The 12906-nt window shown below is 43.5% G+C and overlaps 1 protein-coding gene across 2 annotated transcripts in view; it reads left to right on the top strand.

Moving 5' to 3' along the window:
• Positions 1 to 228: 228 nt before the first annotated feature.
• Positions 229 to 12906, top strand: part of LOC110977020 (gamma-aminobutyric acid type B receptor subunit 2-like) — a 53245-nt gene continuing 40567 nt past the window's right edge. The window contains exon 1 of one of the 2 annotated variants that reach the window (XM_022230776.2): positions 229 to 1543. In XM_022230776.2, the coding sequence (XP_022086468.1) occupies positions 1148 to 1543 (396 nt within the window). In that variant the 5' untranslated portion in view covers positions 229 to 1147. The remainder of the gene's footprint in view (positions 1544 to 12906) is intronic. The other variant, XM_087131865.1, reaches the window with a different exon arrangement.

Below are 12906 nucleotides of genomic sequence, written 5' to 3'. Positions count from 1 at the left end.
TTCAAACATTAACAAGGAAACGATTAATCAAAGTATAAAATGTAAAAAGCCCCCACACCTTGCACTAATGCTAGATGCTGACTCGACTTCAACCAATTATCTGTAGGCATTCCCGCACCGCCCAGTGTTGACTCCGATGGCGTGTGCGCAGCGTGCGCGTGCATATTTTATGGATTTTTTTCTCCTTCACGCCTGCTATATATTTATAATAGGTTGCATGGATGGTCCGCTAGCGCGGTGTATTCTTTCTGCTTGTGTGTGGGAGCGTCGGGCTCCCCGGATTGAGTACAACAGAGCGACGGAGAAGTGAAGCTATCGGAGGGAGGTCGAGAGAGGTTAGAAACGTCGTTCACCGTGAACGGAAAGGCGCAGTGCACGGCGACACAACCCCAGTGGAAAAAAGGGGGCTGCTGCACTTTGCCGTCAGTGTGCAGCTGCAACTGTAGCGGGTAACAGACAAACTATTCGTGCTTTTACCCCCTCGATACATCTGGATGAATTTGGGGCTGGCAGGTTCTGAAGCTATCGAGCCAGGGAGTTTACTTGACGTGAGACGCGAAGACAAACATCTCTGATTTCAATTTCCCTTCAATCGACAAATTAAATGTCACACAAGTCACTCGGTGCAGTAACTCAAGCTTCTTTTCCTGTTCATGAGGCTCATGATTCTTTTCTCCCAGAACACCTAGCTTCTACAGTTACTAAGACCCAGGTGCTAAGGAAACCCCTACAAACCAGACGCCATGTCCGCACAAGTCTGGTCGTTGTTACTTTTTCTCCTGCGATTGCATTCAGTTATCGTAGATAACAGGTGCAACTGATGAGTTTGGTGACAGGCGGTTGAAGAGTGCTTCTGCTGGTTGTATAGGGAAAAAGAGAGGCGCTACATAATTCATCTGCCGGGCTTCTGCAGGTCAGGTGAGCTGTCGAAGAGTGATACGGCAAAATGAATGACAGCATCACTCTGTGACAGTTTACCGTGACGTGCGCGTTTGCTGGTGCGTGGTGGGTACACCAACGGTGATTATGTCGCGACAGCCTTAGTCATACCGGGCCTTGCTAGTCCGTGTTCGGCGACTCCAGTCACCACTCGGACGAATGTGTGGACTGTCAGCTGAAGTGGTGATAGGGGGCTCTTCGCTTAAAAATGCTACCGACCAGAGGCTCCTGGGCTTTCGTTTTTGAATATGCCGTTCTCTTGACGCTTACCCAAGAGTTGGTTTCGCTTGGAGAAAAATCCAGCCCCCTGGACAGCGGGGCGGATAACAGCAATTGCTGCCAGACAACCACCCCGTTACGTGGTTTGGACCAGCGCGCCACGTTCTGCGGAGTTCCACTCTTAAGGAGGAACTCCGACGGGGAGTACGTCAGCGACGACTCGTCAAAAATTATCTTCATTGGGGGGCTTTTCCCCCTGTCGGGGACCTCTTTTTCTCGGAATGGAAGGATTGATCTAGAAGCTGCCTGTATGGCCATCGAGCACGTCAACGAGCAGAACTTCATCGAGGGGCATCAGCTGGTAATGTACTACAACGATACGCAGGTAATTATCAGCTTTGAAAGTTTTGCCTTCTGTTTACGATGGCTGAATAGATATGGGTTAGGGTGCAAACGTGTATTTTCACATGAAGTGAAATTTCTATACACCTAAGAATGTTCGAAAAATGTCCACAAGGTTGGTGGTGGTCTATATCAGTCACGGGTAGCTACCGATCAATAACACTTCGGCCCTATCGGCCGAGTTCGTGGGTCGGCCGCTCGAACGCCGGGAACAAACAACCGGTTATTGCTGGTAGTTAGTGACAAGTAACATGCAACATGGCGGCGTCCATGTTGGCTACGTTATTCGAGAGTTATTGTTTGGATGGGCTGAATTCTTTTCTATATAAACAGGAACATTCTTTTCTGTGTTACAGAAAATAATTAATAATAATTTTGCAAAACGTCCCATTGTCTATGGCTTTGGAAGCCATCTCTCTACTTTTGGCAGCTGTTCAAAAATCAAAATTTCGCGAGTTTTTCCGTGTGTTCCTGTAAAACCCTGACGAGGAGGTGGTGTGTGATCTTATTCTGAGAACAGTGTTCTTCAGTCGTGTTCCCGCCGTTCGAGCACGAGAACAAGAAACCCGTGTCAAGAAAACGGCGCCCGAACTCGACCATCGTTTCTTTGTAGTGTCATGAATGCATTGATAAAATAGTTTCTATTGAGTGTGAGGGCACTGTAACTTACCAGACCATCACAAAATGCGCCAGGAGAGACTTGTATACTCTCCTATATATACAGTACAAGACTTAAGATTGATATTGTGGCATGTGTGTGCTTCTTGAGGGCTCACATTCTCTATATTTTTTGCCCAATGTTACGGCAGTACAAAAGCAATGCTCATGTTGGACATGTGCCTAAAAAATATATATCTAATGAACATTGTCGCAAAGATTGAAACAGTTGCAGTATAGATGAAATCCTCTGGCTTTGCCGTAGTAAGAAGCTCTACCATGGCACTGAACTGTCAGGAAGATGACATGTCTCCCTGGACGACTGACAACAGTAAGCTCCAAGGTAGCACAAGCCAAACTGAAAAAATAATACTCCACCCAGCTGCAAGCAACTTGCAATTTTATATTAGTAGTTCCGGAGCCCGACTCTTGATTCTAATCTCCTTCTTAGATAGAATACTATTCCCGCCGTTTCTTCCTCTTAACTGACACAACCGAGGCCACCATAAACAGACATGTGATGTCCCTCCAAGCAAAGAGGAAAAATAACATACGTCAAAACACTCTAACAGTTAAGTAAGTTATCTGTCAAAGGAGCAGAAGCTACGGCTGTGACAAAAAAAAAGATATTCGTAGGTACAGCCCTCTTTACAAGTTACTGGTATTCATCCTGGACGAGCGTTCGGTCACTATTTAGTGCGATCAATAGCGCAGTGTTGCTTGGAGGCTAGCCGGTCTCTAAGGTGGCGTTACTGTGAGATTTCTGTTATATGTGGACATGTATTCCCACTGAGACAAAGCTGTTTACGCGCGTGAACGTCTCCAAGGTAATGATTGGATTGTGTATTGGCGCTTACTGCATAATCACGATGCTTGATTTTTTTCAGTTGAACAGAGAGGCTGCACAATTTAAATTCGACTGCACTGGGCCTATTGGATAATGGCATATATTTGAGGCTTCAGGACAATCCTACAGAAACTGTTTAAACATAAAAACAATTAGAGCGGGCTTTGAGACGAAATAGCAGAAATTAGCGTGTAATTACATATTTTTCTTGGGAAGTTTCAATTAGAAAAGTCAAACGATTAGCATAGTTTTGCCTGTATGAATCTAGATACCGTGTTTCGGTCGTGGTAATTACAGATTGCATGTTCTAAAATCCACCAAACCGTTAACGAGGCCAATTGTTGTGTGGAAGCGAGGAGTTTGTTTTCAATTATTTACTACCAAATGGGAAAATAAGAAAGAAAACATCAACATGTGAAGCTTGTACGAAGCTGATAACGCATCGAAACAGTGATTAATCGTTAAAAGGTTAAGCGGTCAAAACTGTACATACGTGTAATTTATACAATGTATTAGCTGTCCATATTATTATAGGTATAGGAGGTAATTTTCAGGACCAACTATTTCGGCTGCTGTGGGAAGGTGCATATAAATAAGCAACGTCAAACTGTGAGATCATTTGGAAAAACTGTCCCACAAGAAAATGGGTCTCTTTTTCAACAAAACGGTACAGGCCAAGCTTGACTTTCGTAGTTTTATCCCTCTCACTGCGCTGTTGTGTTCGGGGGAAAACGCTCTCTGAACCCTACGATCACGTCGAATTGCTGTTAATTCTAAGCTTTAAAAGATCACAACAGATCAGTTGCACTGCAAATCTCAGTGAGACGCCATCTTTGATACAAGACATTGGTGTATTAGTGAGTACGGTTTTTAGCCGTGGAGCATTTTTAGTGGCAGAAATTGCAGCCCCAGCATTAAATTTCCGACACGATAGACTATAGAAAAGATTGTTGGGAAAAATTTATTTGCTTCAATAGAATTATACTGTTCATTTCCATTGGCCAGATGTGCACATTGTACAATAGTATTGGCCACAGGCAAACAAAATGTCGGTACTGGGGCTGTGGACAGAATGTGTCAAAAATAATACTCCTTTACTTTTAGTCACGTGGTCACTCGGAACAACGCCACCTGTGTGCATTTTAAAAAGCGTAAAATATTATAGTTGCTCTGCAGCAATGACAAAATGTTTTATGACAAATTTACAAAGCAAAGGCAATGGGTTGCACCAGCACCATGTAAAATATCTCTTTGGGATGTGTGGTTCTGAAAAGAACTGGAGGGTACTCATCAACGATTTGAACAGTATGATCTGTTTGTCGTCAGCAGACTGTGAAAATTTACGAAGGCCTTCTGTTCAAGCAGATTCGACAAAAAGCTGGTAAATTACTTGTTTTTCCCCCATTAAAAAAAGGCACCGAGTTCACATTGCACATTTTGACACTGATCACCTCCGTTGGGTTAGGACAGCTTGAAATCACTGCTGTGGTAGAAAGCCGACCTTGTATGAAATTATGCCTGCATCATGTAATTCCATTTACTAACAACCATTGCAAAAAAAATTCAAAGTGATAGGACGGAAATTGGAAAACCGGACAGAATTTTGTACGCAAGGTGGAATTGGATTGGAAGAGGATGAAGTAGTTCGTCTCCTGCACATCAACGTCATTAAAAATAGGTGCAGCCAGGAGGCAACATTTGGGGATGAGGTTCGTGTTCAGACGTCGCAAACAACGGCCACAATGTCGGGGCAAGCGGCGGCTTCGTGCACTTAAGAATACGGCGGAGAAAATAGACTCAGGAGAAGAACACAGCGGTTGAAAAGATCTCGGTCGTGCGGCGGGCCGCGCCGTTTGTGTTTGTCCAGAAAGTTGATCTCCGTGTTGCTGACAGCGCACGCGTGTTATTATTACATACACTGTAGCGCGGGGCAATTGATGTGATTATGTGAGCAGGTGAAAATGACACGCAGCGCTCGTTTTAATTTCATGTCAGCGCAGAGGCAGAGAGAATGAGCAGTCCTTGCATCCTACCTGCCTGTGTTAACCACTGGCAGGGTCTTCATGACAATGATCTGACAGAGTGGCCTATGCCGGTGTACTTCTGCCTCGAGTCCAATTCTCGGATGGTATGTTCGGGAATTGGAGAGGTCTGTTCAAGCATCTTGCTCCGCCACTATAACCTGATGTGTTCGGGCTACTGTTTGCTACCTACACGGTTTGTAGGACTTTTGATATCATAATCACTGAGGAATACTGCAGTTATAAGAGTGATGGTCTTTCTTCACACTGCCTAAAACAATAACGTTTCGTTTGCTTTGATTGAAGAAAAGCTTTTGACGTGGGTGACACGGACATTTAACAGAGTAGGCTTAGTGTTTTTTTCGTTTCAAGGAGAGACTTGGCTTTTGAGGGTGGCGTGCGTACAAACTTCATTAGAAACTGATAAAGGGATTGTGAGGCACACAGGATATAGTTCTGAGAGTCCAGCACGGTCTTGAGTGCTGCTGAGATCATATTCGAGTGAATTTGTAGGCCTACATCAACATGGATGCTTGCTGTCAAAGTAGTATGGGGCACTATACATCAGCAGTAGTCTCGACATTGCCGAATGCCACAGACTTGCTGCTAAATAATACGTGAAGGAATCCGATCCAAAACTGCATCAGGAAATCGTCTTCCTTTCAGAATGGAGAAACAGATCTTTCCCAGGAATTTCCGACGTTGAGGCCTCACGACAAGGATGGAATCTTGACCGGCGACCTTCGGGGAGACCATTCCTTACGGGGACTTTGAGCTGACACCATCCCGCCATAAATATCCCTGGTTACGACGCCAAGTGTTGCCGGCCCCCGCACCTGCGCATGTTTCGGCAACGCGTCAGGGCTCTCACGAGCTTTGTCCACGCGTGCCGCTGATTGGTCGGCAGATTTCCCCCAGTTGACATTGCTATCCCTATTGGATGAGCGGCTGGCGTCATGACAGCTGGCAGTAATGAATCTCACTATTCTAGAGTGAGGTCTTTTTTCAAGTGAAAAAGAAACCGGTGATATCATTTCTCACGGCTTTCCCTAGCTGTTACGAACACATCAAAACCTGTCACAAAGTCGGTATTGATTTCATGGGCTTGATCTTGGATGACGACAGAAATCTTGAAAGTTTTGCAAAAGAAAATGAGTACAATGACAGTAATAGTAACACAAGTGCACTTTACCGTGGGTACCCTTAATGATTCCAAAAGATTATCCTATGCATGCATATTTAAAAAATCTTACATGAAACAAATGACGATTTGTTTGAATCAAGTACCTAGATAGGCGGTTGAACCTCGTTACACCTAATCTTGCATATTTTTTGCTGGTCCAGACATTGCGTCTTTAAATATCATCTTTTTAAAGCTCCAGTCCGTGAGCAAGACAACCGCACAAATAAGTTCTCAAACTACATCTACAAAAACGGCACAACTCACGCCGAAAAGTGATGTCTTCAAAAGGAATTGTTAACAGCAATTTGGCTATGTTTAAAAGATGCTGACAGCCGTCCAGGTTTCTCTGCTTTAATTATTTCCCTGGTAGATACCTCAAATGTCAATTAAGTGATCACTGTCACAACGAGCTATTATTGCAAGGCATATATCCATGAGACACAAGTGCACGCAACACAGCAGTAGGTTCCCCCTTCATTGTACACAAGTATCGTATGTCACACCCAAACTGTCTCACTGCGAACCAGCTTGTACACACACACACACACACAGATCTGCAAATATTTGTGGATGCTACATGTTTGTAAAGTATACGTGTCGTCAACTTCTATGCAATCATTTATTGGGAAACGTACGTCCGAGCCAAATTTGTTCTGTGCATTAAATCGAGACGCGTGAATGCACATCACGTGACACATTTGCCTTAAAAAGTCCCTGTGACGTCAATATTGAAACCCGCGTGGCACTGCATAGGCTTGTCAATCGAAAGTCTGTGCGCACAAGACTTCTTTCCGTTGTGGGTCCCCACATATACATGTTGCACACTCATTCAAAGATGTGCTTTAGTCGCGTGACTTTCAACGGCAAAACCAAGAGCTTTCAGCAGTACCGATACTCCGATAGCGATTTCTCTGCTCCTGGCTGAGGCAGCAAAATCACTGCCTTTGTGGCAAGTGAAAATGAACAGTGAGCTGTGACAAATTCTGCTCAGATTGTAGATAGTGGGACGAGCCCTGTCTCCTTGGTGTGAGTGTCTCTCATGCATTTCAGGAGTTAATTTATGCAGGTGTGGGAGTTAATTTATGCAGGTATGGGCTTTAGGAGAACGCTTGTGAGGAAATTGCTCAAGGGCTTTGTCGTGATAGTATAGAAACGGTAGGGGGAAAGGGGCGGTTTATTCAACCCTTCAAGTGGCACAAAATTACACCAGTACCAATTTTGCCGTGTTGACACCAGTGTTGTAGCCGAGACCATCACAAGACCAGACACAAGACCAGACACAAGACCATGCACAAGAGCAGCCATAAGCAACAGTGTGAACAATGACAAAGGAATTCTTTTGTTGCAGTTCATTTGAATAGCATGTGACTGGAATTCAGACTGGAGGTCTTGTGTTGGTCTTGTGAAGGTCTTAATTGGTCTCGACTACAACACTGGTTGACACTTAATGTGACCAGATAGTCGAGGATCAATTTCGGAGGGATGTAAAGTTTTTCATTCTGTTGATTTGCCTATGTATTTCTAAACTTTCAGTCACATGCTCTTGCTTTTTAAATAGCTTTGTTTAAACCACCAGCTATAATCATCCGCACAACTCGGATAGTTACATTGGTTAGAACCTTGGCTCCCTCGTCGTTAATATTACAAGCACAACTCTACCTGTATACCTTGCTCTCCCACAAGTGCCGGGGTGGTTTTGATAAATGAGCCACGCCGATGCGGATTACGTACAGATAGCATTTCTTTTTATAAAAAGGCGATTGGCAGCTGGCTGTTTGCGTGCATCTACAAAATGCGTCAACACACTGTTTGCTTTTTAATTTTACCAACAAGTAACAGTTGTTATTAGAGCCTGTGCTACATGGATCATTCCCTGTCATAAGGCCTTTCCTGTCTCTTTCGTTAACTAGAGTAGCTAATATTACATTCCCTGGCAAGACGGCTTGACAGAGATCCATCCAAGCAGTTTGATATGTAATCAGGGTTAAAATATAGCGAAATGTCTTCCACTTTGACACAACATGCATGTAGAACTCTCAGCACCTTAAGTTGTTTCAAATAAATACTTTGATCAAACAGACGAATTTTTAGCAGTTCAATACTTTAAAAGTGACAATTTTGGACCACTTTCATCACTTGATAGCACTGAATGAGGAGCTACAGTGAATATACATTGTAACCTTAAATTCAGGCAGCGTTATTTTAATAATCCGACGATTTAATTGAGTCTTTTCACGATTGTCTATGCACCGCTTTGCTTGCCCTTTAAAAAGTATAGTTGAAGCAGACAACCAATTTAATGAAAAAGTCAGTCAAAACATTCGTGAGTAAAGCGAGTAAAGATCGGAGCGATGCTGTTAGCCCCCACACTATCTGAAAGAATACACCAGCGAAGCATTCACATGATTATCTTCATGCCGTGTAAACATGAGTTAATCTCCTGAGACCTTTGCCCGCGTCAGTTTTGAAGTAGGTATTGCAAAATTATTCAGGGTATTCCATCAAGCGAAAGTTTGCAAATTACATGGGGCTTCTCAAGTGACCCCCCCCACACACACACACATACACAAACAAGCAACAGCAACAAAATCGCTGCGTAGTCCGTGGTCCCCACCTGAATTTAGAAAAGAAGAAATGGGAGAAAGGGGGAAGCCGGTTGAACCCCAGCGGGCAAAGCGCTCAAGTAGGTGTATAATAGCATCTGGTCCTTGGGTGCTTTGGGCTTCTACACATTACAAGGGATTGATGAGTGTCCTCCTTGTTTGGGGAGTTTGCATCCCCCCGAGGTATCATCCAACGTAATGAGAAAATGTTCCCGAGCAAAAGGAGCGGATGTTCGTCCAATGCGGGAAAGAAATTGTTCTTCCCTGTATACGGCTTCCGGCGCTAAGACAGAAAGATTCGGTGCTGTGCGGCGGAAACACTATTTCTTGAGACGTTGCGAAGAAAATATTAATTTGCAAAGGTTTTTTAAGTATTATTTGTTCTGTATTTTGTTAAATGGTTTGTTTGTGTGTGCTATCTGTTTGTTTTTTTTTTTTGGTTGTAAAATTCGCCTGTGAGATCACGCAGGTAATTTTTCGGTATCGACAAATTTAGGCCTACCTGCGAATATTTAAAGACAATCCATTTGTGTTTGTAGCTTTGGACCAGCTCAGATTTGACGTCCATGCATTTTGGATTTTTCTTTCATTTTTGATAAGTGGTGGTGCTGCAACATACTCTAAGGACAATTGCCTCCACATGAACACGACTGGATGGTTCTTTTCGACATAACTATTAGGCCTCAAATTGCGCACTTGTCCTGTGTGGATCAGTGAGGTTGCTTTGGGCCGAACGTCATGAGTTTAATAAACAATACTCAGTAAGGGAGATATTGATATTGATGCCCATGAGCTGTTGATTGATTAGACGCCGCGGAACAACGAAATTCATTTCACACTACCATTCCCGATATAGTGGTTTACCCCTTGCCGGCAGGATCAGCCCAGGCAGGCCCGTGAAACGTTAGTTTATTTCTCTCTGGCCTAGTTCGCTCCAGGGCAGCGGCGTACCAACCCAGCCGCGTGCAGGCAGCCTCAAGGCCATGATCAAGGATCGGGTTCTTTTGGATAGAGGAGGCCGCCCGCGTCGATAGCACTCCCGATAACCTGGGCACTCTGCCAAGGGCGGGGCATGCTCCTTAGACTGGTGCGGTCTTCAAACCGAGGCAGGAAGCAGATCCCGAGCAAGGTGACGCGCCATGCGTGCACACCATCCCCCGCACATCGCGTTACACCATCAGATTTCTTCTTATGGAAAATGCTCACAAGGCTGTACCAAACCCAAGTTCTTCTTCAAAGTGTTTATGAGCATAGGATTTATCAAGTTACTTAAACGTGACTTGGTAATTGAACATGGAAGATATCGTTTGTGAAACCTGAATATTTGTTATTTAACGTCACAAAACGCAGGCCGGAATGACAATTGGTGTTTCAAGGGTAATTGCATCATTAAGTTGCTGCAGCAGTTTCAGCTTTGATGATGGTCAGTTCGGAATGCAGTCACTCTTCGTTTTCCGCAACTTCAGACACCAAGCTGCATGATTCAGGATTGGCTAGAATCCAGCTGTGTAAAAAACTCGCCAGTCGGGCAATATTTCGTAAGGCCGGATGATGATGTCAGTGCCCCTCGTTCACCAGCGCACCAAATGCACCTGAAAAGCAGAGGTACTGCATTTACTTGTTTCCTCAAAGCAAACCAATGTAGATTGCTTTTGTGGAGTTTGCTGCGGCTTGCTTGTTTGTTCTTGGTGCGCAGTGATATTTGGACTAGCCTCGGGAGAAAGAATTTAAACCGTGGCGGCGGATAACATTTTGCAGTGAACTTGTCAATCTCAACTGAAATATTCACATCGCTAATGTACGATCAACGAGTGTGTCAATACTAAACAAATCCGCTCTAAATAAAACCTCAGGCAATTCACACAAAAAATAATAATACCGAGTATTCAAAGAACATAAATGTTAAAAGTATATCGAGTGCATTTAGGTGTTCGTAGAATAATCAAGAAACTCGTATCTGAGAAAATGAAAACGTGGCACATTTGATTTTGGCTACATTTGTATTCCATGCTTACAAAGTGTTAGTACAAACTTTTTACTTTGGGCAGGAAATCCATGTCATTTTCTCAGCAGTACAGTATTTTTGTAATGTTAATGTCCTGCTTTTGATTTTTTTGCTGCAGATGAAAATAATCGAATCTGCGGGGCTCGGTTCAAAAGGTTGCTCGTCCATCTTGCCGCGGGAATTCAGCCAATCTATTGAAATTGGTTTGTGGAAAGAGTTCCGTGGATAGCATTACACTGGCTGTAATTCCATTCCCCTAAAAATATTCCCACTCCGCAGAAGCTCAATCGTGTACCTGTTTAGCCATTGTGTGGTAGCAACAAGCAAAAAAAAAAAAGCCTGGGTGTTCTTAGGCCAGAACTCTTTTTTTTCTATCACAGCTTTGATTTCATTCCTCTAAAGCAGTTTAATGAAAATCACATTGATTTATCTAGTTTGTTTCAATCTAGTCCAGGAGGAATTAACATTAACATCTCGTTTGAAGAATCGGCCCTCAAAGGGAGAAGAAAGAAATGCGATGAGAAAAAGAATACAACTTGGGATTCTGAGCGAAAGTGACATGATCACTAATGAAATGGAGTCTGCAAAATGTGCATTCTCATACACAATTTCTGTATTGTCAAGCACCTGCATTGCAATGTATTACATGTATAAGGGGAAGCGATGCGCAACAATATGTACCGAAACACATGCAACTGACATCCTTCCCTTCTCGTATGTATAATATTTCAAAACCAGTTACACTGAATCATCTCAGGGGAATGGCATCAAGGGAAGTATCATTAGTTAGTGAGCATTCCCAATTTGATAGTGGTAAAAATCCATAATTTTATGAGGTTTTGCAATGAATGAATAATTGTCTTTCCAGAATGACTGCAAAATAACGCTCTGCAAGGCCTGCAAACAGTCACATTGGAGTGGACTCGTCAGAGACAAATTTGAGGATATGACACAACAAGACCATTTCCTGTCTACGGTGCTGGACAATATCTTTGCATCTTGGATGGTTTATTGAATGTGGAGAATGTGTAATCGTCTCATTTTTACAAGCATTAAATCACACATAATTGTATAAAGATTCCGATGACATCTGACTTCCAGTTTCCGGTAATGGGCCGTTCGCTATCAGTGGAAGCTGAATAGCCGGTTTAATATCACTCCGCGCAAGGACACCAAACTCGCTAGCAGTATAGATCCTCGCACTTAACTAGTGTAAGTATGGTACTCAAAAACAAATCAGCTTGGACGGGAACGAGACCCGGAACATTGGCTTCGCGACTTGCACTCTCCGATGACGGCGTGTGACATTGATTTTCCGTGCCTCGCATGCCTGTCTTGGCAGGCAAGATTCGCCGTCGCTGACTTAAATGTTTATAAATCACAGCAAGGACTAACAGGCGGTGATAAGGCAGCGTTATAGATTAGATTTCCTTGGTGTCCCCTTCATCAGTTATTCGGCATTCGATTTTTGTGTGTGTTTGTGCCGTGAAGCGCCATTTATAAAAATGAATTAAAGCCGGTCAGCTGTCAGGTGTGTGTATGGTGTAGGATTGAGTGGTCACTTGCAAAGGAATTGGCTCTTGATCGTAGAATGTGGTCAACGTTTTACATGTTGTCTCTTAATACCGTGAAAGACTCAAACTACAATAAGCATTTAAGTGGCAGCCATAGTAAAGACAGTTCACACAGTAACACATCCGGATATCCAGGAATGCAAGTGTCACAATTCTTCCCTTTATCGGATGTGTTGACACAGACAACATCGTGGCGGCTTTCGATTTTCTCGAATCTCAGGTAGAAATAGTATGATGTATGATGCATTTAAATGTACGTCGGCCATTTCCATGGCGATCGGTATTTCATGACAGTTTTTACTCGCCTGTTATCAGAAGTTTCCATCGGTTTGCAACGCACTCAATCAGGCGCATGATTTAATCCGCGGACGATGGCGTTGCATTTTTATGAGGGACGGACGAAAAGCCGAAAAGGCTGGCTTTTTTCTTCAATCTCGAAGTTCAGCATTAATTAAC

Source organism: Acanthaster planci, unplaced genomic scaffold, assembly GCF_054643075.1.
Source record: "Acanthaster planci isolate LZ-2023a unplaced genomic scaffold, COTS_SCS Contig22, whole genome shotgun sequence".
In the NCBI taxonomy this organism is placed as follows: Eukaryota; Metazoa; Echinodermata; class Asteroidea; order Valvatida; family Acanthasteridae; genus Acanthaster; species Acanthaster planci.
Note: the sequence above shows the minus strand (reverse complement) of the source record. Positions and strands in the feature narration are given on the sequence as shown.